Source organism: Poecilia reticulata, linkage group LG1 (assembly GCF_000633615.1).
Source record: "Poecilia reticulata strain Guanapo linkage group LG1, Guppy_female_1.0+MT, whole genome shotgun sequence".
NCBI classification, from domain to species: Eukaryota; Metazoa; Chordata; class Actinopteri; order Cyprinodontiformes; family Poeciliidae; genus Poecilia; species Poecilia reticulata.
In genome coordinates, this window is record NC_024331.1 from 9,442,433 (window position 1) to 9,469,296 (window position 26,864).

Consider the following 26,864-nt stretch of genomic DNA (forward strand, 5'->3'; position numbering starts at 1 on the left):
TTCTTTACCTGGTGGTGGTGCTTGGTTTTCAAGTTCACCATGCAAAAGAGATACGTACAATTAACAGACACAGAGTTACAGCGCTAACAAACAATTTCAAAATGTTTTTGTAGTGCAGTAGTAAATCCTTCTCTACTTGATGTCAGTTCTTTGTTTTCTCGTTCACCATTTAAAAGAGACAAATACAATTAGCAGACAGCGTTACAGTGCAAGCACACATTTTTGTAGAGCAATAACAAATCTTTCTTCACCTATCACTTTACTATTACAATTAATCTCTCCAGGAGCTTTTGGAGCTCCATGCTCCTCTTAAGTGGAGACTGGTGTCTTTCTCCCGTTCAGCCCTTTGGTATACTAATGAGCTGCGGAATATGAAAACCGCTGGTCGTGCCATCGAGAGACGTGCAAAAAAATCGGGTCTCTCTGTTCATAAACAGGCATACAGGGAACATCAGAAAGCGTATGCTTTTTCCCTCAGGAAAGCGCGATATCAGTACTATTCCAACCTTATCAATAGCTGTCCAGGAAACTCTAAGCAACTTTTTTCTACAATACATCACCTCCTTAATCCCCACAAATAAATCTATGCTGAAGATATGACTCAACAATGCAATCTGTTTCTGTCATTTTTCAAAAACAAAGTAAACTCGATCAGATCTCAGTTTCCTGGTGTCTCCGATTCCCGACTGGCCCCTGCTTCTGTGCCTTTTGGGTTGAACTGCTTTGATGACGTTGCTCTAAGCGAGGTAGAGACCTTCCTTAAGGGAATGAAACCCTCTTTCTGTGCACTTGATCCTTTTCCCTCCTCACTTAAAAAATAAAATCGTAATTAATAAGCCCATTAATTACTGAAATTCTAAATAAATCCCTGAAATCCGGCCATGTCCCTCTGTCTCTTAAAACTGCCATCATCAAACCCCTTCTAAAAAAAACCCCACTGTGGATCCTGATTCCTTTTCCAATTATCATCCTATTTCTCATCTTCCTTTTCTTTCTAAAGTGCTGGAAAAGGCAGTTGCTGCCCAACTCCAGCGCCACCTTCAAAGAAATTCTCTGTTTTCAATCTGGGTTCCGTCCTGTTCATAGTACTGAGACTGCCCTGCTAACAGTTACAAATGATGTTCTCATGGCTGCTGATACTGGCTGCACTTCCATTCTTGTCCTCCTTGATCTCACTGCTGCATTTGACACTGTGAACCATAACATTCTCCTACATCGTCTGCATGTGGAAGTCGGTCTCGGTGAATCTGTCCTGGATTGGTTTCAATCTTTTCTTTCTAATAGGCTGGATTGTGTCTGCCCTGGCAACTCCAAGTCCCAGGCCGTTAGTGTGTCCTGTGGTGTCCCGCAGGGGTCAGTTCTAGGGCCTATGCTTTTCTCTCTTTACTTGCTGCCTTAGGTAAAATCATTAATCGGCATAACATTTCATTTCACTGTTATGCGGACGATTTGCAACTTTACATTAGAACGGGATCATCTTCTACTTCACCTACACTTACTGCACTAATGTCCTGCCTGGAGGAGATTAAGACTTGGATGAACCATAACTTTCTTCAGTTGAACTGTTCCAAAACCGAGACCATACTGATCGGAACGCCTCACCAGGTTCAATCCTCGACTCTGACGAGTATTTCATTCTCTGGACAAGACATTCCCATTTCCTCCGTTGTTACAAACCTTGGAGTTCGAATGGACTCCCATCTCACATTTGAAAATCACATTAAGCACCTGTTTAAAACCTGTTTTTTTCATCTTCGCAATATTTCCAAAATTCGTTCATCTCTCTCCTATTCTGATGCTGAGACCCTCATCTACGCCTTTGTCTCCTCCAGGCTCGACTACTGTAACTCGCTGTTTATTGGAGTCCACAGAAAACACCTTCAGAGGCTTCAGTACATTAAAAACAGTGCTGCCAGGATCCCAGTGAGAGCTCGTAAATTTGATCACATCACACCTACTCTTTACGAGCTTCACTGGGTTCCTGTAACTTATAGGATTCAGTATAAAATTGCACTTATCACCCATCACTGTCTATATGGAACCTCACCAGATTACCTGAAGGACCTCCTTACTTCACATTCAACTTCTAGACCCTTACGATCCCAAGCCTGTAATCTTCTCCACCTTCCTCGATCAAGACTAAGGACTATGGGTGATGGAGCATTTGCTGTGGCTGCTCCTCGTCTATGGAACTCTCTCCCGGACTATTTGAGAGCCCCGCAATTATTGTCCGATTTTAAAACTGGCTTGAAAACTTTTCTTTGTAGACAAGCCTTATTCACTTTTAAATGACTGTCTTTTTTTAAATTGTTTTTGATTGTTGATTTTATCTGTTTTTAGCTGCACCATGTAGCACTTCGAGATTTTTATTAATGAAAAGTGCGCTATAAATTAAATTGATTATTATTATTATTTATTATTACCTGGTTGTGGTGGTTGTTTTTTTTGTCCATCACCTAAATGAGCTAATCACAAATAACAGACATAGAGTTACAATGCAAATAAACAGAAACAAAGACGATCTTTAGTCATCTTTTTCTAGTCAATTCAGATTTTGCTAAAACGTTTTCATTTTGTTGGCTTGCTCATATGTTTGCCACTCATATTTACCTTATCCTACTTGTATGCCCTCAATTGGTTACAAAACATGCAAGTACAGTGGCAGTTTTGGATTACCTTGCAAAAATATATTATAAAGACTGGACAAAATCACTAAGCTTATTCACCACCTTTATGCAGACAGGTGGGATTTTTCTCTGTGTTTTGCCTCTTTGACATTTCATACCTTTGCAGTGGTGGTAGTTCCATGAAATTGTATGAAATTGGGCCAGAGGAGTTTTTTTTTTTCTTTTTTTTTTTTATCAACCATTTGGTGATTTATACACGTTTTTAAAACCAACAATTGAAAGATAGATTGACAATATTCTATTCTTATTTTATATTTCTAACAGATTTAAGCAAAGCCGTGACAGTATTTGATCAATTCCACCAGCTGGCTCACGATAAGGTGATGCTAAATTTGCACTTCACAGCATTCTTGTTGTGCCCTACAGAAACGGGGAACATTGGGACGAACTGGTAAGGAGAGGCTCACTAGATCCGTCTTGGCGTTATTCTGGGCAGTCGTGACAGGGCAACGTATCAGAATGACTGGTCCCTCCAGAATAAATCACTAGCTCTTAAGAAAAAACATCCCAATTATGTTCTTTCTAGGATTTTGCTTAAAGTGATGATAGCTGTGTATCTTTACTGATACATTATGACCGTGTAAGTCCATATTAATTTCAATCAAGCAGAGAGACTGACCTAGGCATGTTGCATATCTGATAGGGAATTAGGTATGTAGGTAGAGTGACTGTAATTTACTGAAAAATAAAGTTTTATCCGTTCAATTTAATTCAACACTTCTTTATTTTATTATGATGAAATAAACAGAATCCTTACTGTCTTGACAGCAGTAAAACATTTCCCGTAGTTGCTGATCAGGTTTTTATAAGTTTCTGTTGTGAAGAATTTAACTTTGGTGATAAACTTCAAGTCTTTGACATCTGATCTTTCTAATCTTTAGTTCTCTTCACAGTGTCAGTACTCAAAATGTTAATATTGCTTTCTGTCAGAAGAAAGATGTTGGTAAATGTTGGTAAATTCAAAATTACTTTATCTGCAAGAGGCATTAATGATCCTTACAACATTAACTTAGAAGTCATCATTTGAATCTACTAATTGTGAGCTTTTGATTTGAGCCAAGGATGAAAGTAATGGGTTCAAAACACAGAGAGCAGCAAACAACATCGGAAAGTTTTCCTCCATTTTATAGTTTCATTCTATATAGTAATGAAAACACATATTCATGCTGCAGTATTGTTAAAAATATACAAAAATATAATTAATAGAATCAAGTTTATACTTTTGTTAATTGTTTTGTAATATTATAAACTTATTACCACTTAAAGTACTGTCTTAAATATCCAAGTTTTCCAGTTTATAAAATGTATGCAAAAATGATAAAGGAGGCACTTACATGTAAGGGTGGAAACAAATAGCTGTTGTTTCTTCCCAGAACCAGAATCAGAACCACAATCGGAGCCACAATCAGAATTTCTGTCAATCCTCACTCGTGTTTGTGGTGGTATAATCTGCTCAGGTTGAGGTGGTGACTCTCCCTTTCTGGCGTAGGTTGGGACTGTAACCGGGTCTGAACAGCAACAAAGTATAAGTTACAAAAAGCATAAGAAGCATTACTTGATGTAAAAATGTAAAATAGCCCATGTTAAAAAAAAAAACTTAACTCATAGAAGTAAATATGTGAAGAAACATATAACGGCTCCAAAACAAACAGCTCTGGTTTCAAGGGGTCTTAAGTATTTTTTCCACCCTTTACAACATTAACAGTGAAAAGGAGGCTGTGGTTGCAACAACCTATCTGTGTTACGTGACTTGTACCAAATTTATAAAGTGGATTTTTTTTTTGTTAGTTTTATCTATGCATAATTCAGCTGGACCCTGATAGAAATTATGTTGCCAGCCAAACTATCAACAAGCCCTATCAAAACCCAGGGAGAATGTATCAATATTAAGCTAGCATGGCAGCAAGCTTCACTGCGCAAAAATGTCTGCAAAAAGCCAGATTTCAGATGGATGCTTAAAAACAAACACTGTTTGAGCATTTTAGATGGCCTATTTGACACGTTTTATAGCTTTCTCAACCACATTAAGTCAAGTGTTGGAGGATGAACTGCTGAGCACCATTTTAACCTGATACATTATTATTAGTCTAATGTTATTTGTAGATTTTTCAGATCTCATAACTTCAGAGTAACCCTATGTACTCTGTTTTTATAAGGCCGCATCATATTGATAATTTCTTAAACAGCGATCCACTAATTTAGATCAGTACTCACTCAGAACACGGAGGAAGACTTCCTGTAAACAAGTGATTATACCGTTTTCTTCCAAGCCACACCGGTATTTGCCCAAATCCTCCTGAGTCACCGTGAAGATGTTCACCTCGAACAATCCTCGCTGTTTATCAACGCTGAGGGAAATCTTTTCCCGTTTTGTGTAGTTTGAATGCTGCGCTGAAATCATCATTGTGCAGCTGAAGTTTCCGTCGACTCTGCAGAAGTGTTTGATGCCGTTTTTAGTGGCTTGTGAATATTTGCAGGTGATGGAAACAGACTCTCCAGTGTGTGCTGTTTGCTCCACTGTTGCACTGTTGCCTTTGGGAGAATTAAAGAGTACAGTTATGATCGCTTATGTTTATTAAAGGCACGTTTTGGTTTGTTTTAAGCTGACTGATAACATTTAGCCATTTATGATTCAAAATAAGGCATTACCGTGACAGCTAAATATTATTCTTGGCGTGTCTGAGTAAAATACATTACTGCGCTTAAATCTGTCTATGTTTTGTTGTTTTCAGTAACTGTAAGCGCTGACGCACCATTTTTCTACTGTTGCTGAAATACAAAGCAGTGAAAAGACAATAAATGTAACACAATTGTATTCTTAAGCACATTGTTTCTTCTTAATTTCTGTTTTGCTCCTGATACCATTTTTAAAGACATTTCAAAGCATGTTTTATGACCAATGTACTTACAGTGTGACCAATAAACAGCAGTGTTGAGAGAAGCTTCATCATTTTCCTTCTCTACAGGTAAATCTCCACTGACTGTCATAAAAAATTCACCAAAAGTAATTTAATTTTCACACACTTTACACGTCTAAGTCCCAAATCACTTTATAATGTAAAAAAAAATAAATAAATGCTCTTACCTGTCAGCAACCAGACAATAGTTGTAAAATATATCCTCATTGTGGAGTTCAAAACTGCTTGAACTGAAACTAACATTGGCCTAAAACTTCTCCTCAGGAAGTCAGATCTGTGACCGTTTCTGATCTTTTGGGGTTTTTTTAAATTATCGTTTCAACTTCTCCTTTCTTCTACAGGACTCAATCCATTTGCATGTTATCTGTCATCAGAGCATCTGCCTCCGACGTGAGAAGGAGAGGAAATGCAGAAGAGAAAGCTGGGAACTGACTCATATGCAGAGTGAACCGCCACCTGCTTCATGGGACTAAAACACGGCTCCGCTTCGCTGAACAATGTCTGCAGTGTACGACTTATCTTTGGATCGAAAATCATTATGAAAATAAATACGAGCTATTTAGTTTCGTGTTGCACATGATCTCAACATATTACACCCAGAGGTAAAAGTGGAATATTCAAAGCTCAGGATAAGAAACATGTTTGAATTTTGACTGAGTTGATTTTCTCTGGTATGTGTGAATGTAGCCTGGCACTTCGCTGAAGAAGATCTCCCATATTACTGAAGTTTGAGGTGAAGCATATTATTTTTCCATGGATGAACTAATCCAGTTTTATTACCAGATGAGTCCAGATAAAGGCATTTTTTCAGATGAGCCGTGTCAGAGTCCCTGATACACATTTTGTTGGGATTTATGTGACAAAGACGAAACAGATTGTGAAGTAGAATAAACATTTTCCAACAAATGGAGATCTGAATAGTGATGTCTAGATTTGTAATCCAGCCTTTCTATCAGTTACAGCTGCAAGTGTTTTGGTTTATGTCTCTAAACTTCTTTGTGAAATTTCTCAAACTCAGTCGAATTTCACTAAGAACATATACAAACATCAATTTTCAAGTCATGGTATTCATTCTCGGTTACCTTTGCTCTGGCCTTTGACAATAAATTAAAATGCTATTGAAAAGGCTATTTATTTTAGGAACTTTACCACTAAGTGAATCTTAGCTCCTCATTCAGCATGTTGACAGAGTCTACAACATGACTTGGGGCTAGCTGCAAACAGGACTTGCCACTCTAACATAAAGTTATGATTTATGGAGTGCATTACTAATAGTTTTCCTATCAACAGTTTCTTCCACCTGAGCACATGGCTCTCTACAGCGGCCCCAGAGTTACCACAGATTATCTGTCTCATTATACTGTCATAGTGACATTTTTTTAAAATATCTAAAAAAAAAAAAAAAGTATAAAAGTTACATACTGCATCTTTAAATGTTGGTACAGCAGTAATCTTGTGGGGACAGAATGATTCAGAAGTCATAAATGTGGGTTTAAATTTCTTGGTGGTTTAATCAAAGAACAACTTAATGCTGTTCATTTGATGAAAGGATGAATTCATCTCTTATTTTCTCAGAGAATGGAAATTCATAACTCTTTCAGAATGTGAAGCTGCACCAAACTAGGTCAACTTGAGGACACAAATAGCAACAGATATGTAAATTCCTAGAACGTTGCAGTAATTTACATAGGTTATGTACTTGACAGCATTGAGTGAGAATAATTTCTGTTCGATCTGAACCTCTGTCAGAGAAGCATAGCATTAAATTATTTTATTTTATTTTTTAAATGGGCACTTCAGCAATGTTGAACTTTTGCCCTGAGTTTGGAAGGACAGAAGATTTTAGTTTGATAAGAATCTAACAAAATCCTAAATGTTACTCAGGCCGATTGAAAGTAAATTACTCCACGTCTTTTTCCACCGTTAATGTGACATTTTACAAACTAACAACCTGTTTGATATGAAAAAAGAAAGCTGTTTGCATTTGTAACCAAATTCTTCCACAAAATTTTAAAGCATTTGAATGTTGTTTCCATAACAGGAAGTGGAGACAAACAGAGTCAGAAATGCGTAACATTAGTTTTTCAGCTCCGTGTTCAAATTATCTCACCAACATGCTGCATGTTATTTCTTATGGTCAGCAACAATTTAAGTTATTTAAATTTATACTCACATGTTCTTTATAACTAACTATTTATGAAGAGTTTTTTGTGTTTTTGTTTTTGGATTTCTTGTATTCATGCTAAACATTTGATTATAGCCAAGTTATAGAGATTGATTACTAGATAACAACAAACATAATGTAAAAAAAAAAAAAAACTATTAGTGGAGCCATGTTAGTCTGGAAGGTTTTTTGGAATATATTTTTGACAGTAGAAACTGTCCACTAGATGGCAGTATTCTTATGAGTTTACATGAACAGAGGGCTTTGGCTTAAATATGTATTCATATTTTTGTTGGATTATTTCTGTGTTCCTTTTGAGTTTGCATGTATGAAACTATTTAGCCTAAATTGTAATTTTTTGTAAAATTAATGTGTTGCTTTAAGAGAAAGATGAAAAAAAACCCTCTAAAGTATTCAAAGGTAACAAGAATGAAAAAAGATGAGTATGAAACTAAATAATTAAATAAAAATATTATATATTTTTTTTAATCTTTTTGTGCTGGGCATTTGAAATAATTAATTATAATAAAAAAAAACAGTTGACAACTGAGCCTCAGTAAAATATGTGTTCTGATTTATAGGACACTAAATTAAAAAACACAAGAATAAACTTAAAAACATCTGCTGTAATCACTAGATATAATTTTCTCAGTTAAAGATGTAAAAACTTGAACATTAAAGGTGTTCAGCCGGCGAAGCCTGCAGGTTTGGATTTAACAAATGAGTATGTGGCTAGTTCGGTTTGAGGAGAGGCGGCGCTGCAGGCTGGCTGTTCGCTGAAGCTGACGGTGGAATAGCAGAGGTCGTCTAACTGGACCTCAGGCCCTGAACGGATGTTGGAGTACAGAATCTCCGGCTGATCCACGTTCATCCTGAAATCTGCTGCTTGCTCCTCACTGACTGACGAAGCGGCGTTGGTATGTTGGGATTTCTTCTGGATTGAGGGCTTTGAATATGTAACGTCGTCATTTTTTCCTGAACAGATTCAGGAAACACAGAGAAGTTCTGAATCCCTCCACAGACCAAACAACATTCAGAGATTAGATAAACATGAAGCAAGAATAGGTTACAAAAGCAACAAACTGCTACACATCATTTGCTCTCACATTTTTTCTCTGTGATCAAATAAGTGTGTTCACTGCTTCTTTCTGTTACAAATATGTTTTTATTTAGACATTTGAATACGATGGAGTATAAGGGCCATGCTAAGACAATTTAAAAAAAAAAAATACAGTTACAAGAATTAAGTCATGATACTCTAACTTTATAAAATTCTTTATAAAGTAAAATTCTTGACTTAATTCTAATTTATTTCTTAGTTTTTTTGTAGCGTGGCCCTAATACTCCGTTGTATTTGTTCATCCTGTATATGCAACAACAACAACAAAAAATGTTAGTAGATACTAAAATGGTAATAGATGATTGCTTTTAAAGTCGTGAATGTTTTTAATCACTTATTCCATCACTTCATATCACATCCAAAGTGATGTGAGCCGGAGAAACTCTGCCTGAAACCAACTTACAGATCATGATCGATCTTTGGGTCCACAAGTTGTAGAAAAGAGTTTGGAAAAATCTCAAGAGAACTGATGTAGGTAGAACCTTAAAAGATGGCACCAGATAATGAGGGAAGAATAAAACTTCTTGTCTTTTTTTTTATATCCATAGAAAATGTTGAAAAGTTAAAATTTCAATGAAAACCAGTTAAATGTTGTCAGCTTTACTTGTGATCATCACATGTTTAAATGTACTAGTAGGTTTGCTATGGGCAAGTTTCTCTTTGTCCTGTGTGTTTAATGCAACCTAAAAAGTGTGTTTCAGTGTTTTGCACCTGGAGACGTGCTGACGTCTCTTTTTCTGAGTCTGAAGAACAACAGCAGGACGGTCGCCAGAGCCAGCACCGCCACACCAAGACCAGTTCCAAGATACACCATTTTCTCTGGAACAAACATAACTAATGAAGAACAAGCTCAGCAATAAGAACAAATTTTCTTCTCAATAAGGCACTGAAACAGAAATGCTTACTAGAATCCGGCATCTTCAGGCTGCTTCCTGGATTCTCTGTTACAAATGGCAAAAAGAAAACTTTGACATGTTTTCATGATTTCGTCACATGCTTTTGAGACGAAACAAACCCGTTCAGAGAAGCTTCCTCATCAGTGAAAGGGAACAGAGCTGATATTTTTATCTTGACAAGAAGTGATAATTACGGCATCGATGTCACAACAACTTTACTCGCCTTCTGCTACAGTGAGGGTCACTTTGTCGTACGTGTCCACTCCAACTCTCTCAACGCCACACCAGTAAACTCCTTCGTCGCTCTTTTCCAGTTTTGATATTGTTACATAGAATGTGTTCCCTTTATCTTCTATAGAGTACTTCCCCTCTTGCTGCAGGGGCCCGCTTTTTATCAGGACGTCTGCTTCACCGCACGCTCCTTTGCAGAAATATTTGACATTGGTGGTGGCATAAGAATGAGAGCATGTTATTTTGACTGATCCCCCCTCAGTTCCTCTTACTGACGTGGCTTCAGTCTGAAAAATCACTAGACAAAAAAAAAACAGAAACAGAAACGCATAAAGCCAATTTCTGAACAGACTTTTGACAAAAAAAATAAAAAATCCTCCAAGTGTGATGTTTCTGAATTTCACAGATTAGTACCATAAACACGTAGCGGTGCCCATAGCAAAGATCAAAGCCTTAAATAAGTTTGTCTTTTGTAGCAGCAGCAAAATTCAATCTTATATTCAAAACAATTATTCAGTGGAGTAAAAAAACTTTTGAGATAACGTTAGCTTTGGGGATTTGGGGGCTGTTGTTTGTTTTTCTCTGGTAAGACCATCACTGGCACCCCTAACAAATCGTAAATAAGCGTAAGTGAAGAATTTAAAGGAATTGTTAGCATTTTATGTATAAATTTGCAGTTGTAAAGAGTGTCAGACATGTTGACCACAGTGCTAACCTCGCTAACAGACATGTTGCATTTGCCATGACAAAACTGTGAAATCACTTTGACCAAACTGATCTTAGTTGGTTAAAAACAGACTTGGCCTCATTTCCAAATTCTTCTGAAAAAAAACCCCCAAACAAACAACAACAAAAAAACAACAGGTTTGGCAGTCCATGCTGAAGTGTTACATCATTGCATCATTTTATTGGTTCATTTTTTTCTTATTTTTACAGTTTTACCTTTTAGTAACTCATTATTTTCATAATTCTTTCATTTTTCACTCAGTAGTTTAGTTGAGTGTTACTGGCTTTTGATCCAGAAGACAACTCACAGTAAATTTAAGCTTCGTTTTTAAACACCTTGTCTGCTGGTGTGAGTGAATGGGTGAGAGACTGTTTGTGAATCGCTTTGGGGTTACTTGACAAAGAACTACACATGTACGGACCATTTACCACATATCCTAAAAGCAATATTTCAAAATGATGCAAAACAAAACTTGACTAGGTCGTAAGTTCATTTTGCCAACAAACACACGATAAAGATGGTAATTGAGGTAATCGAAGTCCCTAATGATCGCTGTCTGGGAGCAGCAGCGTTTCTCGCTGTGACGTTGCGGTACTGCAGTCAAAGGTTTATTTATCTGTTGGGGTTTTTACGCATCTTTGCAAATACTGCCAACAGATAAGGGTGCCGTGCATCACAGCAGCAGATAAGCAAAAAAAAAAACTGAAATGAAGTAAGAAAAAAAGTTTCAGTGATAAAAAATAAAGTGCAAGATGTTGGGTTTTTAACTTTTATGTCATGTTTATCTTTTCACTGCTGCAAACTGTGACATTAAAGAGATACCAAAGAGATACTTGAAAATGAAAGCTCACCCGCTGCCTTGAAAAAGCAATTCAAATCAGCAAGAAAATTTTATTGGTTTTAACTCAGAAGCTAAAGTTCGTGAAGTTGATTTAACAAGAGACAAGTTGTCTAAACATTGATTTTTTAAAAGTTCATTAATCTTGACTGGTGAGTTTTAACTTAATGCTGCAATTTAAGACAAATAATTAGTTCACAATATGCGAGACAAAAACTTAAAAAAAAAAGACTACTTGCAATATCAAGTTAAAATAACTACTTATTTTACTTTAGAATCATTTAAATCCTTGTTTCAAATTGCATGAACAAAATTTCTGACCTGATAATGAAATTTGATAAACATTATAATGAAAACATTTAGTGTGAACAGGACATTATTCTCAAGCTTTGCAAACTGTCAGTTGCATTAAAATAAACATGTGCCTTAATAAAACACAAGAGTCAGATCAATGTAACGCACTTCCATCTCAGAATAAAAAAAACATGCCGCTAAGCACTCTGGGAAATAATTCTCACTCCTCTCTTCTTCTACTTTCAGTTTTTTCTTTAACCAAAAAACTCTAGTTTATTTAACTCTTGGAGACTTGACAAAATTAATAAAAATGTTAACACAACTTACTACTGTAAGTTTATCTTCCACAAACTCACACATTTAGGTTTGAAATCTAAAACTCACTAAATTTATTTAACTTAAAGAGTAGAAGATATCAGACACAACTAAAAGCAGCACAAATGTTTTACAGTGTTCACAGGGCGATAAACTTTACACAAGAAAAAATGGATAATACATCTGTAGACATTTATTTATATTTTTTATTGAAGTCCTAAATGTTGTTTTCCACCCCCAGAAGAACTAAGTGAAGTGAAGGTGGAGTTTCTAAATCACTGTTGAGAAATGTTCAACCACAAAAGATGAAAAGAGACAAGGACACTCAAAAGGGATGAATTAATAAATCTTGGTGAATTTACCTTCCAGAGCGAGGACAACAGCAAGAACCAAACTCTTCATGATTTTCAGATGGTTTGTACGTCTGTCGGTTTTCTTAATCCAGACATCAAGATTGAGGAAATCTGTCTGCGCAGCTGCTTTTATTTTTACACAAGTTCCTTGCTGTTGTTGCACTTCCCCACTTCTGACCAATCTTCTATTTAAAAATAAAGGACATCTTTTGTTTCACATATTTTCTTTCTTTAGCTCTTTTACGTGATAGAAGGAACTACTTATGGTACACTAACCAACGTGTTTGTTAAACTTAGATACAATTTATAAAACCAGAAGAAACTCTTCATCGTCAGAAAGAGCTAAAATACCAAATGCTAAGTTGTAGATTTGCATTATGCTGAGGTGCACACAGGAGGAAACGATATGTCCTGTTTTGATAGCAGAACCTGGCTGCAGTGAACTGCTGACTGGTTCACAACACAATCAGCTTTTGCCAATCTAGTTGAGCGTAGATTATACCTTTAACCTCAGCTTCCTTCCCTGCTACAGTTTCCTCTCTGCTTTTCAAGAGATGGCCTTCTAACTTGTAGTTGTGCTCCCTATACCTGATCATTGTATTTCAAAAAAAGTGCGTTTTTACATTTATTCATTTTGATATTTCATTGCCAAAACCAAAACTAAAAAGAGAGGGTTTTTTTCCTAATAATATTTCTTTTTAGAGCCCCTTTAAGTGCTTAAAATGTTTTTTGTTTTTTACATATTTGTTACAACTATCACTATGTATTGCTGGCACAATCTGAGAGAGATAACCAATCAGAGCAAGGAGGAAGGTCTTAACACTGCCAATCATCCTTGTGTACATACAAATGACAACAAACCAAACACTGAACCAAATACAGAGGAAAAGGAGATACCAATGTGATCTTAATAGTGACTTTAACGTCCCTGCTCGCTTCATTGTTTTGGCTATAAATTACAAGCCTTGATATTTCTGACCCATATTCAGAACCAAAGAAGCCATTTGAATGTGGGGTGAAACATCTTCAAGAAACAAGAGAAAAAGTCCAGGTACCTTCTATTTGACCACATCAGAGTGTCCTGGATGACTGCCCTACTCCATGGTAATGAGAACAATATGTAAAATAAACCAATCAGGTCTTAGAAGGTAATACATGCAAAGTGTTCAGGCTCAGTCACTAATCATTTATTTATGTTATTGAGGCACTGGCATGGTACATTTTGTCTAAAAATGTCACTTTTTTAGTGACACTTGGAGAAGAACTTAAAATAGTCTAGCATGATCTGATTGCTTTTATTTAAAACAAAAAAGTAACAAGTAACAATTATAAACTTATATTGATAATTGCAGCTATTTTATTTCTTACAGATCTTACCAAAGCAAAAATCTAAAGTAAACACACATTAAAGTTAATATTGGATTTCAAGTGTTTACTGTTTTGAATGATAAACCTCTATACAGTTCTGGCCTTCAACAAACACAAGAATCAAGGCCATGCACTGCAAAAACACAAAATGTAGTTCCCAGTGCATAAAATCCTATCACACTTGAAATAAGACCAAACCAGTTTAACCAAACAATTTGACCATATCAGTGAAATAATCTGCCAGTGGAAAAAGCACTTTTTCATAAATGCCATGGAGTTGTTGACTGAAAAAAATTGTTTATAAATCTTATCCTGTATTAAAAATGGAATTTGTGAGTTAGTTTTGTTTTATTTTAAGCCTGCTAAGATATTTGCATTAGAAACGAGTCCAAAAATACTTGGATTTTTTTGCAGTGTATTAATTTGCTTCTAACATGTGATCTTTTAAAAACACCAGGATGGATGATCCTCCAGTTTCAGACCATGACTTTCCATTCTGGAAATATTTCCAAACAGACTTTCTTTGTGGCAGTTTATCAGATTGGCAGTGGGCAGCAACAAGTGGGAGAGGGGCAGCTCACATTATGCTTAACATCAGAGAGAACACGTCTGTAAATTTTTAAATCTCATTAAAGCCACTTTCAACTGCAAACAGCTTTAGTAAGATGCAATAATTCTGATCATTTACCTTCTTCGTTTATCCCAAACAGCCGACAGAAATCTGTAACATTTCACTGAACGTGACATGAGAAATCTGTGTGCCTTTCCAATAGTACTGAAAGAAAATAAAAGAAAATGCCCGTTTTAGATTAAATTCCTCCACAATAGCTGAATGACATTGTTTTCCTGACCCTTGTCAGGAAATGATTTTCATCATCTGAATGATGAAAATCATTTTAAAACTTTTTTCAGTTTTCTTACATTTTTTTGAAAGAAAAAACGGCTTAACTTGTCCATACTGTCAGATAAGTTGATTATCTTAATACAACAGTAATTTTGTACATTTTCACAATAAAATGATGGCCTTTTTTCAGCAGGTAGGACGGCAGCGGGCAGGTAGAAGGAGCAGAGAAAAGTCTGGCCCTTCCTCCTTCATGTCATAAGTCTGTCACTTTTTACAGATTGGTATAACAATACCAATAACCAACCCACACACTGTTCCAAGTATAAGCTGCGTCAGTGACCAATCTGCTCTTTTGGAGCTCGTTGTTTGGAGCTGCAGCTCCCGTGAAGACTGTGGTAAACATGGTTTTCCAGTCGGCTCTGGTCCAGAATCTGATACTGGCAGATATGTCCCGGTACGTCTACATCCACGTATTCGCCGAGGCTGCAGGAGATGGTGGACTCCCGATTATCCTCTGTGAAGCATGAGTAGAGGTCAGAAGGTGGCCGAGGTAAAGCGGAGAGGTCAATGCAGTCCGGATGCGAACACCCGCAGGGCTCTGGTGCCGCTCCCGCCGGGGGCGTCATCGTCTCATAGTCAGACGACGTCTAGAGGGAGGACAAATCAGTGGCGTCAATGAACAAGTCATGGACTTAGATCAGGTTTTTACATTATTACATCAATGAAATGTTTGTACAAGGTGGAAGATAATGTGATTCTTTACTTTTATCTGAATATATGACACCCAACTACAAGGAGATAAGAATGGCAAGCACTCGGCTACCTCGGTGTAGGTAGCCGAGTGTATTTAAAACGTCTAAAAGCATCAGCTGTGCTGACCTGAAAGAGCACGATGTCACATGTGGTTGTAGAAGTTCAGAGTGATTAAATAAGCAATCAAGAGACTTACAAATAACAATTTTTAATGAACAGGAAACAGAACTCTCCAGCATTGAAGATAAATAATATTGGTGAAATGTGCTGTCGTTTAGTTGTATCATTTGAAAATCGTTTCAGCGACTCTTGTGTCAGCTTGACTGCGCCTAATATGGAGAACAGGATGTCAGCTGTCCAGACAAAACATGTGACAAAAACAGGACTTTGACCGCTGAGTTTCAGCTGAGGGAAGTAGGGATTTGAGGATGCTGCAGTGCCCCCTTGTGGACTATAGATGACAGATATGTTCAAACAATGTAAACAAAAGCCAATGAAAAAAACTCCCATAACTTGATCCCCAAATATCTGACTCTTCCTTGCACTCTGAGAAATGTATATGATTTTTTTTTTGTTCTCATATATTTTACACTAAATATTAGAAATAAGTGCCATATTTTTTCCTAATCCTCCTTCACCTCTTGGTTCTAACTCACTTCATGCACAGTCTTATTTGGAAATAAAAGTTTTTTCATCTCCTCATAAATCAGACAAGTTTGAAAGGCAGAAGGTGTTACGGTAATATGTCATTGTCAGCATATTGCTACTTCAGACAGCAAAAATATGGATTAAAATGTCAAAGTTCAAAGGTTGTAATAGTTCAAAGGAGCAAACTGGAAAGAAGGATGCTTAATGAGCTGATATTAGGGATTCACATTCAACATGTCTGCACACATCAAATAGATTTTGATTCCATTGACTGTCCGAGGTTTTCTTCATGAAGTGGGACTGGATAGCTTAATTTTTCTTCCTTTCAAAAATCAGCGCCACGCCGCAGCAGGAACAATGAAAACGATAAGGACCAGTTTTAAAAGCTAACCTCTTTAAATTGTGGCCACACAAATAAAATTTTGATCAACCCAGATAAGTATAAATTAAAAAAAAGTAATTTTTTAAAAATTTCCCTTATTTAACCAGGTAAACCCCGTTGAGATCTAGATCTCATTTTAAAGAGGGACCTGGGCAGAAGTCTGGCCTTTCTTATATTGTAAATCTATAAAAGAAAGGGCAGTAGGACAACTTAAGGCTTTAAGAGAAACTAAACCATTGTTAATTTTAAAGAGAAGTTACTCCAGATATTTAACTTGAGGCCTCAATGGGTGTTATTTTATTTCATTATTTTGTAAACCAACCTCTCTTTTCTGGCGTGGGGTGGACCTCCTGTGCTTCGCAGCCAGAAGAAGACATATTGTGAACAGACACACAAAGATCATCGCTCCAACGCACAACATAATGGTCAGGAACAGGTGCATGGTGAGCTCTGTATGTTACCAAATAAATAATTATTATTCAGTGCAACTTCAAAAAAGCAAAACACCGACAGAAGTATATAGGAATGTACAAAAGTAATGTATTAAACAGAGAAGAATATAAAAGCACATCAAAAGTATTACCAAACAATATTGTGAGGTCAAAAACCAATACTCACTGTGAACCGGTGCAGGTATGGTGGAGGCTGGGATTTTATACACTGGAAAATGCAACAATGCATTGGAAACAGAAGTATGTAACTTTTAAATATATATATATACATATTTGTTGAAACTATCACTGTCGTGGCAGTATAATATGAGAAGGATAATCTGTTAAAAAAAATTAGCTCCTCTGCCTTGTCCCAGTGCTAACTAGAAACAACCAATCAGAGCCAGGAGGCAGGTCTGAGCTCTGCCAATCACAATCTCCGGTGCAGTGACTCATCCTCTCCTATTTTCCCACCATTTGTCTCTGCTACGTTGCCGCTAACGTGTCCTGTTTTGAATGCTAAAGCTAGTTAGCATGTACGCAGATGACTTTTCCTGTAACTGTAAGTTGTTTCTTCACCATTAGCACATTTAGCAGCATTGTTTTACAGTACTAGGACCCCCCTCCTGGTTCTGAATGGTTAAGTGTTCCAGTATCAAATCTGGAGGTGTTAAAATGACATCAACAACTCTCGACTTCTTAACTCTGAACTCTTAACAGTGGCTATAACACTGAAGGAGTTAATTCACGACTCCGTCCCCAGAATCACAAGTTCCCACCGAAGCGAAGCCAGAGGTGTTCAACACGCTTGAACACAATTTCAATGAATTGCTAATATTTTTTTAAATATCAAATGTGCCCATGTTCTTTTCATGCAGAAACTGTAATAACAGCAGCATGAGATTGCTTTTGGCTTATTTAAGCCAACAACAATTCATCTAGCTTGACCTCCTTTGTATTTTGTCACCTCCCAACCTCAAACCTCCATGTGCGTCAGTGGGATTTTACGAATCACACCAACACAGGCGTCAAAGTTATATCTGCCAACTTTTATGCATATTGAAAGCCAAAAATCCCATTATTTTGAAACTATGTCCCTTGTTCTTTATGACCTAAGCATGAGAGGTGCTGAGTGAAAAACATCAAAAACATACAGAGCTAATTTAGCAACAGAAATGCAGCATTTCTTTTGCCACTTTTTTTTTTTACAAAGTAAAATCTAATTATTCTCATTTCCATGTTGACGTGGTCTTTCCGGCCTTTTGCTACAGAAATCGAAACTTCTGAAAAGGAGAAGATAACATGGAAAACTAATTATACCCTGTTCTCATTTATGGCTTGTGCTACCTGTCATTTCTAAACCGCAGCAGGTCAACAGCAAATGTTTCTCACGTTAGCTGGTGAAATGTAACTGAACATGTTACAAGCAGAATTTGCATGTGGTGTGTTGCATGGCAATAATTTCTGACAAAAAAAAACAAAACACATTTAATGTTGAGTTATAACCTGAAATCTGCACAATATAAGGTTCAATATTCTGCTGTGATTCGATGCTTTGAACTTTACCTTCGGAGACATGCAGATGTATCTTCATGATGCGATCACTGCTCCCAAAATCACCACAATGGTACTTCCCGCTGTCGTTTAAATACAGTTTATCCAACCTAACGATAAAGTAGCCCGCTGTAGTGTTGTCGTAAAGAGAGACACGTCCTTCTCTTGTCCACTCGTTGTGTTTGGAAGTTCGTACGACCTGACCGAAGGACTCATCAATGTCTAAACAGCAGAAGTGTTTCGTATTGTTTTTGCTGTCGCTTGGATACTCACATATGAAGTCAAACATTTGACCCTCAGTGCCAGAAACAACTGTGAGTTTGTCACACATCAGAGCTGGAAAAAAAAAAGTTTTAATGAGTATCTGATATAAATTAAGTCAAGTGAGCAAAGCTTTCAGCAAGATGTTAATCAGTGTCGGAAATTCTGACTAAAAAGTCTAAGTAGAGAGCAAAACGCTTACCTCGGATTTGTAGAAAAGTAATGAAGATGACTAGAACTAGAGATGTTCTCCCTGAGATCCCCATTTCTCCTAGCATTTCCAGTTTGGCATCAATTCACACCGTCACTGTGACACGTCCACACCAACCTGGAGGCAAAGTCTTCTGCTTGAGTCAGGTGCTTTTCTGGTCCTGTTCAAAACCACCTTCCTCTTTCACATAAAGCTAAATCAAAGTGAAACCTTTGTGGCTTTTGGGATGCTAAAACTGATGTTGTGTTAAAATAACAGTTTATTCTTCGCCAACAGAGGCAGATGCTTTGTTAGGTGCATTTGATCTAAGCACATCCTTAAGTTAAAATACAGTCTTGGTATCTGTTATTTCTTTCGGGTATTGTTATGTCTGAAGAATTGTAAACCTAATATAGAAGCATACCTGCTGAGGACACTGTGTTCACCACGCTTTCCTTCAGCAGCATTCATAATTTTTCTCTGCCAAATTTCTCTTTTTGATTTCCTCTGATAGGGATGCCTTTGTTTTCTGGTATTGTTGAAGCAGGACGTGTACATGCTGTTGGAGGTCGATAACATTTTCTTGGGTTTGCTTGTTGGTGACGTCAGGTAAATTCTTAACCTGGATGTTGGCTTGTTCGGGAAAAGTAAGACATTGTTTTGTTTTCTCCTTGTCTTAGGTGTTTCGAGGACTGACTCTTCTTCAGTGACCAGTTGTGGTAAAAACGTCACTGAGCCGTCACCGAGTTTTCTTGACTCTCCTTTTCTAAGGGAGCGACCTTATCTCCTTCTTTTGCCTTTATTAAAACATCTTCCATTTCAACATCTTCAACAAAATAATTTGGCTCTAATCGAGGTTCTGACTCAGGACACATTTCCCAAAATGTCTTCTTTGCGCTGCCTGATCACTTAGTTTTTCTGGCAGAGAACTTCCATCGCTTTCCAAATTGTCCGTAAAAAATGTTAGGTCCACCAAAGTGTCTGGCTCAGGGAAGGTTTACCATAAGATTGGTGACTTCTTAATCTTAAGTGCTCATTTCTTCCCTGGCTCCTGTGTTTTGAAGACGGATTCTGTCTGAGTGACCAGATGTGGAGCAGAGATCTCACTTTCCATGGGACAAGACCCCTTTTCTAAGAAAGCTACCTCATCGTCTTGTTTTCTCGATACAGAACTATCACGCTTCTCAATTATTTCAGTGGACGATTCTGCAGTCATCCAAATAGATGTTGCTTGGAAATGCTTGGGTTCTTCTGGGGTCATATTGACGTCCTTACATCCTTATATCTTTCTTCTCTGGTAGATGCACAGTCTCCAGTGTTTCAGAGGTGGACCCATGGTGACCCATGGAGTGGTTTCTGGAGAAATTGTTTGAACTATTGGGCCTAGGTCATACACCCAATTTCCATATATGATTTTGTTGTCGTTGTCATCTTCCCATATTCCTTGTGTCTGCTTGACACGTTTACTCTTAGATGACCATTTCTTCTCTTTCACTGTCTCCATTTTATTTTTGTCAGAAATCTTTTCATCAAGGGGAGGCATGCAACTCCAACCAGGCCTGTGGTGGTATCATCTTTTTCTGCTTATGCTTTGGTGGCTGTTTCTCTCTTGAGTTCATCCCAGTGAGGGGTTTTCAGTAGGAATCGTTTCACCTACTGAGGGTAGTTCATCCACCCAGTTTCCAACTGATATAATTTTCTTATTGTTGTTGTTTGGTCACAGGTGGCCATTTCTCCCCTTGCTCATCCACTGTCTCTTGAGTTTGAGAGATTGTTTCTTTTACAGGGACCACTGAATCGGCTTGGTTTTCAGGATTTTCCGGAAAACAATGTTTGTTTTCCTCAAACCAAGTGTTGAACGGTGCCTTCTTTTTGTTGCGCCTGGCCCTAGGCGACTCAACTTCTCTTACGCTAACCTTGTTTTACTGTATGTTTCCATTTCAGTGATTGGCTAGTTTGACTGCATTCTTTCAGATTCCGAGATAAATCAGTCTTCAAAGTTGAGAAACTTATTTGGAACTGTGAAACGAATTTTCACCACTAGAGGAGAGCTTTCCTGCCAATAGTCATTGCAATCTACAATAACTCTTTGGAGGATCTGAATTAATGAGTTACAGCATTTAATTTCCCTTTGGGATCAATAAAGTATTTTTGAATTTGAATTCTATATTTTTAAATGGCTTATTAATATTACAAAATTTCAAATGCCTTTAAACCCTGAATTCTCAAATAAGTTGAAAAGGAGACATCATGAACATGGAGCAGGAGCACAGAGAAGGAGGAAATTTAAACTATTAGTTTTGTTATACATAAGCGGTAAAATGAGACTTTTAGTAAACAAATTGAATGAATTCCAAGTGGTAAAAAAGGGTTGAGCCAGAATACCGGGAATGCAGTATTGTATGCTATGAAGCATTGCTGCAAGGTCATCTCCCTAACTCCAACATCAAGGATATTTCTTACCTGTGGTCTCGGCCGTTAATCTGTGGTCCCAAATCTTCTGTTAAATTAAAGTTTGCATTTCATTTAAAATTCAAAGTCCCAGAGACTGGAGCAAGAAAAGAGGGGTGCCCAATCCAGGATGCTTGAAGTGTGTGTGGAGTTCACACAGTCAGTGATGATTTGGGTTGCTATTTTTGTGTTGGTTCTTTTTTTTAAAAAAAAAAGAAAAAAAAGCCAATTGCTAGGTAAACTCTTGGCTATTGATAAATGATAACTCTCAACATAGAGATTTATCATTCTCAAATAAGAATAACATTTCTCAACAATAACATTTCTCTGGACAAATGAACTGTTGAAGCTTTAAACTTTACCCAATATCTAGCATTTGCCCGTGATGAATGGGCAAACCTTTTGGATTCTATGAAGCTTACCGGAAATTGCCAGTGCTGTAAACAACCGTCCTCCATTACAAAGGGAGAGTGCAGAGCTGAACCAGCCGTGGGAATGTGGCCAACACACGGACTTATTGGTTTCACACTTCCTCCATTGCCATCACTAAAACTGCAGGCAGACAGATGTCGTGGTTTACAACTTCTCCATCTGTTTTCTGATTGGCCATTATGGCATTACGGCATCAATAAGGCAGAGCTGTATAGACATATTCAACCTGGACCAGGAGAGGGGCGGTGGGGGAGAAGATGTGTTCGCATACCGATTCAGAAAGTGTGTAGTTGCGCCCCTGCCCTTAACAAATACATTTATGAATAAATTTTACGTTATTTCGTCAAAGTTAAAAAAACAAAATATATTTCCAAAGCTTGTTTGTGCAAAGTAAGTAAAACAGAAAAAGTTTTTATTGGGAAAAGTGACGATAATTTACACAGTGAAGAACAACAAACCCAGACAACATATGTACAGTTTTTGATACTTGCTATAAACATCCATCAGTGTAAAGATATACAGTACGTTTAAATATCCACAGTTATACAAGTTTCCAGAGGACATGAAGCATTTATAAATAAGCAGCTTCTACTATTAACCTGAGGTTATTTCACTTTATGCAGAGTGTTTATGGAAAATACAATTTGTTCCTTAAATTGCATTGTTAGCATATAATCTTTAAAAATCTATATGACTCTACTTACTACCACCTAAATATACTATGAACTTAAATCACTTTCTAGTTTTTTTCTGCTCTCAATTTTTTTTAGTTACACCAGTTTAGTTATCAGTAGGTTTCAGGATTAAAAGCATATGTATAGTGTACAATAACAATGTAGGTATTGCTTAAAGTGGCATTACTAACATCTATTTAATAAAAGGTACTGTATTGCCATCCTAAACGTGATTTATTCTTGATATGTCTAAACCAAACCAAAGCGACCTGGAAGGCGGTTCAGTGGAGACAGACTGAGACACACTGTTTATTTCTGCCGCTGCAGACGGTAACGGTGTGATGTAGATCCTGTGGTCTGCGTCGTCGATGCTTTGCTGATCTGCTGGTAAATTTCTTGAACCAGATGAGAAAGGAAGGTTTTCATAAACGGGAAGGGAAACTGGATCTGTGGGTCTGGCTGGATGCTGTCGTAAATGGTCAAAAATGACGGATATGTCACTCTTCGCTCCCTTGTCTTTAAATTGACGATCAGTCACCTGAAAAAAGAACATTTGAAAATTTTAAGCTGATATCACTTTATTTCTTTTTTTGTGGTGTATGTTGATGCGTCTAAAAACAGGTCTACGGCAAATCCTTTTTTGTAGTTTGTCAAAAAATCTGGTGTAAAGTGATATGCTGTTACTTGTGCTACAGTATTTCATAATGCACAGACTTTGTAAGGCATTAGTACCGGAGGCAGTTATGTACAATTGTTTGTACATTAAAGCTACAATTTACCTAATCATTATGTGCTGTGTAAATGTCATAGCTGATCTTTGGTGATTGTCATTTTCCACAAAAAAAAAAAAAAAAATGCAGACAAAGTTTTGTTTTCTGAAGAACCTCTTAGAATAAAGAAATAAAATTTCAGAATCTGAATCCTGTTCATGAGCAAAACAGTTTTGGAGAACTGCAACATGCGCTAATCTCCCACGAGTCAATGCTTTGAAAGTCATGTGAAAGTAATACACATTTATTAAAACTAATCCATATAAGGTGTCTGACAACATCACAAAGGGTAAGTCGCTGCAAACTGGCTGATGACGAGTCAAAAGACAAAAATCTGATTTGGAAACGGAACCAACGCAAAAGAAGTCATTGTTTACAGTGAAGCATGTCTTGTACCGACATGGACTGAAAGGCCAATCGGTGAGGAGGAAGCTGTTTCTCCAAAAGAAACATTAAAAAGCCAGATTACTGTTTGCAAGCACACACAGGGACAGGCCACTGATAATTGCCTGCTACAATCCCCATGAAATTTCACCTGCATAAAGTGAAACACAGATTATTTAGTTTGGTCAGGTCTATTGCCACTGATTTAAATCACCAGCATCATGCTGTGGTCATATGCATGGAAGCTATTTTCTGCATCTGTTCTAAGCTGGGACAAGAACGGAAAAGTGAAGCCATTGGAAGGGTTCAAACTAAAACTACCATATTTTATAAGTTCTGTTTTTCAGTAGTTTTTGTTCTGTTATTAAATCCAGAATTGACACGTTTGGACTTATACAGTATAATATATCATTTCCATTGATACCACTGTTTTTCATGTTGGCTCATATTTAGTGATAAACTGCATTTAATGCTCTAAAAGTTTCTCCCCATCTATTTGTGGCAACAACAACAAAAAAATGGGATGGAACAATGTTTTAGCATGTGCAAATAGCTTCATAAAAATGTAAAGTCTTTTAAAGACCCACAAGTCTACAAACTATATGCAACAATTATGAGATGACAGACTTCAGTGCATGTAGATGTTACCAGTATTTTTGCAGCCATATGAATGAGATGTATTGAACTCTGAGCTTTTTTTATACGTGGACAAAACAATGTGAAGGAAGCTCTTCCTGTTTTCAGTTTCTTTGAGTCAAAATGATTCTGGATGAATAAACCCACAAATGAAACATGCTTAAAAAGTAAAAACTAAACATACTGTATTTTAGAGCCAGGAAACCTTATAAAGAGGGACTAAGTAAAGAAATGACAACTGGTCTTGGTCCATTGTTTTCAGTGGAAATAGATCATACTGAAAATTTTCTGAAACCAAAAGATAAACTTTTGTCACATCCTCAAAACCAGATTCAGACTTCCATAAATGGATTGCAGTGTTGTACTACACTAAATTGTCAGAATTTTATCAATTTCTTTAAGATCCCTATTTTTATTTTATGCAAAACGTACTGATTCAAATCCAAGCAATAACGTGTCTCATTGGTAAACATGTTTTTGTTACCCGCTGTCGTGCCCACCACATTTTCACCTGCGCGTGGGGTGCAGCCATAGGCGCTTTTACGGCCCTGCCCTGCCCTGCCCTGCCCTGCCCTGCCCGTCCGTTGGTCCCACCAGACATTTACACAGACCGCACTCAGCTCTGACAATCTGTGACTGACATCTCTCTGTACTTATATAAAGTCAGAGGCACAGATAAAACCTACAGCATTGAGAACTCTACCAAATGTACAGCTGTACACATTGTGCGGACCTTGAGATTTTCCTTTAAGTAAAAAAAGAAAAGATTAATTTTTTTATTATCTAACCCTCTTTAAAATTGCGGAGAAAAAAAATATTTTGTGTGAAAACCTCATGTACACAGCTCACAGATGTGTGCTACATACTACCACATACWATGTAGCACACAGATGGGGGGTTGGAACGCCAAAGCCTAAATGCTAAATTGGTCAGTTTACTTTTGTTTATTTGGTGGCCTGGCGCTTTTTCTGTAAGCTAAAAATGAATGGGCGGAGTTTGAATCCCCCTGTAGTTCTAAGAGCATTGATTTGGATCCCGCCTGAGGTTTTTACCGGGTGCGGTTCAGCCTGGTCGCTGGCTTAAGAGCTTTTTGTGGTTTGGCGAACTGAAGAGCTGATGGGTCACCAGGTTGGACAACTGTTTAATGACGCGCGTCAAAAATTGTTGGACGCTTCAAGTTCGACGCGTGTGCACTTTGCGTCTGGTTTAATGTCTATGTGGAGCGCCGGACGCGCTCGACGCTTCAAAGGCTCAAAACGCTCCAAACAGTTCAAATCGCGCCTCGCTAGATGGTCGAAAGGAGCCACAACGGTTCTGGACGCGCCTCCAAATGGACTTTGCACGTAAACCAGACGCGCCTAACGCTCAAAACACATCTGATGTGAACGCACCATAAGACTGCAGATTAAACAGCTAAATTCAGTTGAAACACTAGCCAAAAGACTAGAAATGAATCAAACATTGTTGCTTCACCTATAGTCTGGATGTCTGAAACACCACCTGAACATGGGAATCTCCTCCAATCACACGGGTAGGCTTTGCTTTCATTATTATTTGGCATAATTTAAAAAAAAGGTCAGCTATTTTAGTGGGCCCTGCTCAATACGCACATGTGGCCTGTATTTGTGTGGTTTAGGTTTGTGCTAGTTTTTTGCAACACGCACATGATGCGCTTTGGAGATGTGGTTGTGCTCTTGTGGGTCAGACAGTGTTAGTGTTGTGCTGCCCTCCGATAAGATCCTGCAGGCGCCCCTGGGTGAGGAATTACTTAAGTGTGTATCTGAGCTATGTTTTCATCACGTATGTATGAATATTTGCACCACATGCCTGAAACGTTACTGCTTTACAAAGAAACTGAACGTATTGGTAGACACTGCACATATTTATTGTTTTGGACCTAGCTTGACGCATTAATCTTTAATCATTAAGCATATGATGTAATGATGACAAAACAATGTCATACCACATGCTGTTTTAATACCATCAGCTGAAATTCAGCTGTTCATGAGGTTGGCTGCAGGCATTTGTCCAACTTTTACATTTTTCCAGACTCCAGTTTTAAAAAGGAATAAACTCTATTCCGCCCTCTAATGCCCTGTGTAAAGCGTGCCCTGCGGAATTTCCGAACTGACGACTTTTAACCATTTTTTCTGATTATTTTCCACCAAATCTTTATGACCCCACATTTAATAGCCAGCAATCAGTAGCCAGATTGCAGCGTATGGTAGACCCGGCAACTTTGTCTTTCAGGTGACGGGAGATCACTTCAGGACAAATTGCGACAAACCCAGAGTTGATTGACAGGTGCCATCGTGTGAACTGAGAAAGTGCGCGCGCCTGATATTCAAAATGACGAAATACCTCATGGCCCCCCCCACCTCAAAAATGAATCCGGCGCCGCGGGCTACAGCATTTCAACTGAAAGCCACAAGTGGTTGTCTGAGAACGGGGTAAGATGTCTGCCAAATCATCAGTTATAAAACTCGGCTATTTAAATCACAAAGAATATATTTGTAAAGCAACATTTGAGGAAAAAAGCATAC

At 37.6% G+C, this 26,864-nt stretch overlaps 4 protein-coding genes across 4 annotated transcripts in view; all 4 read right to left on the minus strand.

The window, feature by feature from the left end:
• Positions 1-7,938, minus strand: part of LOC103462419 (uncharacterized) — a 10,433-nt gene extending 2,495 nt beyond the window's left edge. Inside the window, exons 1-5 of the mRNA XM_017303793.1 lie at positions 5,773-7,938; positions 5,597-5,668; positions 4,902-5,219; positions 4,022-4,195; positions 2,424-2,465 (exon numbers count right to left, since the gene is read on the minus strand). Coding sequence (XP_017159282.1) covers positions 2,424-2,465; positions 4,022-4,195; positions 4,902-5,219; positions 5,597-5,668; positions 5,773-5,848 — 682 coding nt within the window. The 5' untranslated portion in view covers positions 5,849-7,938. The remainder of the gene's footprint in view (positions 1-2,423; positions 2,466-4,021; positions 4,196-4,901; positions 5,220-5,596; positions 5,669-5,772) is intronic.
• A 383-nt stretch (positions 7,939-8,321) lies between these two features.
• On the minus strand, positions 8,322-12,821 carry LOC103462104 (CMRF35-like molecule 1). Its single transcript, XM_008404670.2, has 5 exons — positions 12,553-12,821; positions 10,009-10,314; positions 9,795-9,830; positions 9,601-9,708; positions 8,322-8,744 (listed from the first exon to the last, which is right to left on the minus strand). Exons 1-5 carry the CDS (start codon positions 12,590-12,592, stop codon positions 8,455-8,457), a joined length of 780 nt encoding a protein of 259 aa, XP_008402892.1. The 5' UTR covers positions 12,593-12,821; the 3' UTR covers positions 8,322-8,454.
• Positions 12,822-14,826: 2,005 nt separating this feature from the next.
• On the minus strand, positions 14,827-19,084 carry LOC103462032 (high affinity immunoglobulin alpha and immunoglobulin mu Fc receptor-like). Its single transcript, XM_008404548.1, has 5 exons — positions 18,987-19,084; positions 18,536-18,859; positions 17,157-17,198; positions 16,861-16,988; positions 14,827-15,402 (listed from the first exon to the last, which is right to left on the minus strand). The coding sequence occupies exons 1-5, from the start codon at positions 19,060-19,062 to the stop codon at positions 15,088-15,090; spliced, it is 885 nt and encodes a 294-aa protein (XP_008402770.1). The 5' UTR covers positions 19,063-19,084; the 3' UTR covers positions 14,827-15,087.
• Positions 19,085-22,246: 3,162 nt separating this feature from the next.
• LOC103461965 (CMRF35-like molecule 3) overlaps positions 22,247-26,864 on the minus strand; it is an 11,220-nt gene continuing 6,602 nt past the window's right edge. Inside the window, exon 6 of the mRNA XM_008404420.2 lies at positions 22,247-23,069. Coding sequence (XP_008402642.1) covers positions 22,755-23,069 — 315 coding nt within the window. The 3' untranslated portion in view covers positions 22,247-22,754. The remainder of the gene's footprint in view (positions 23,070-26,864) is intronic.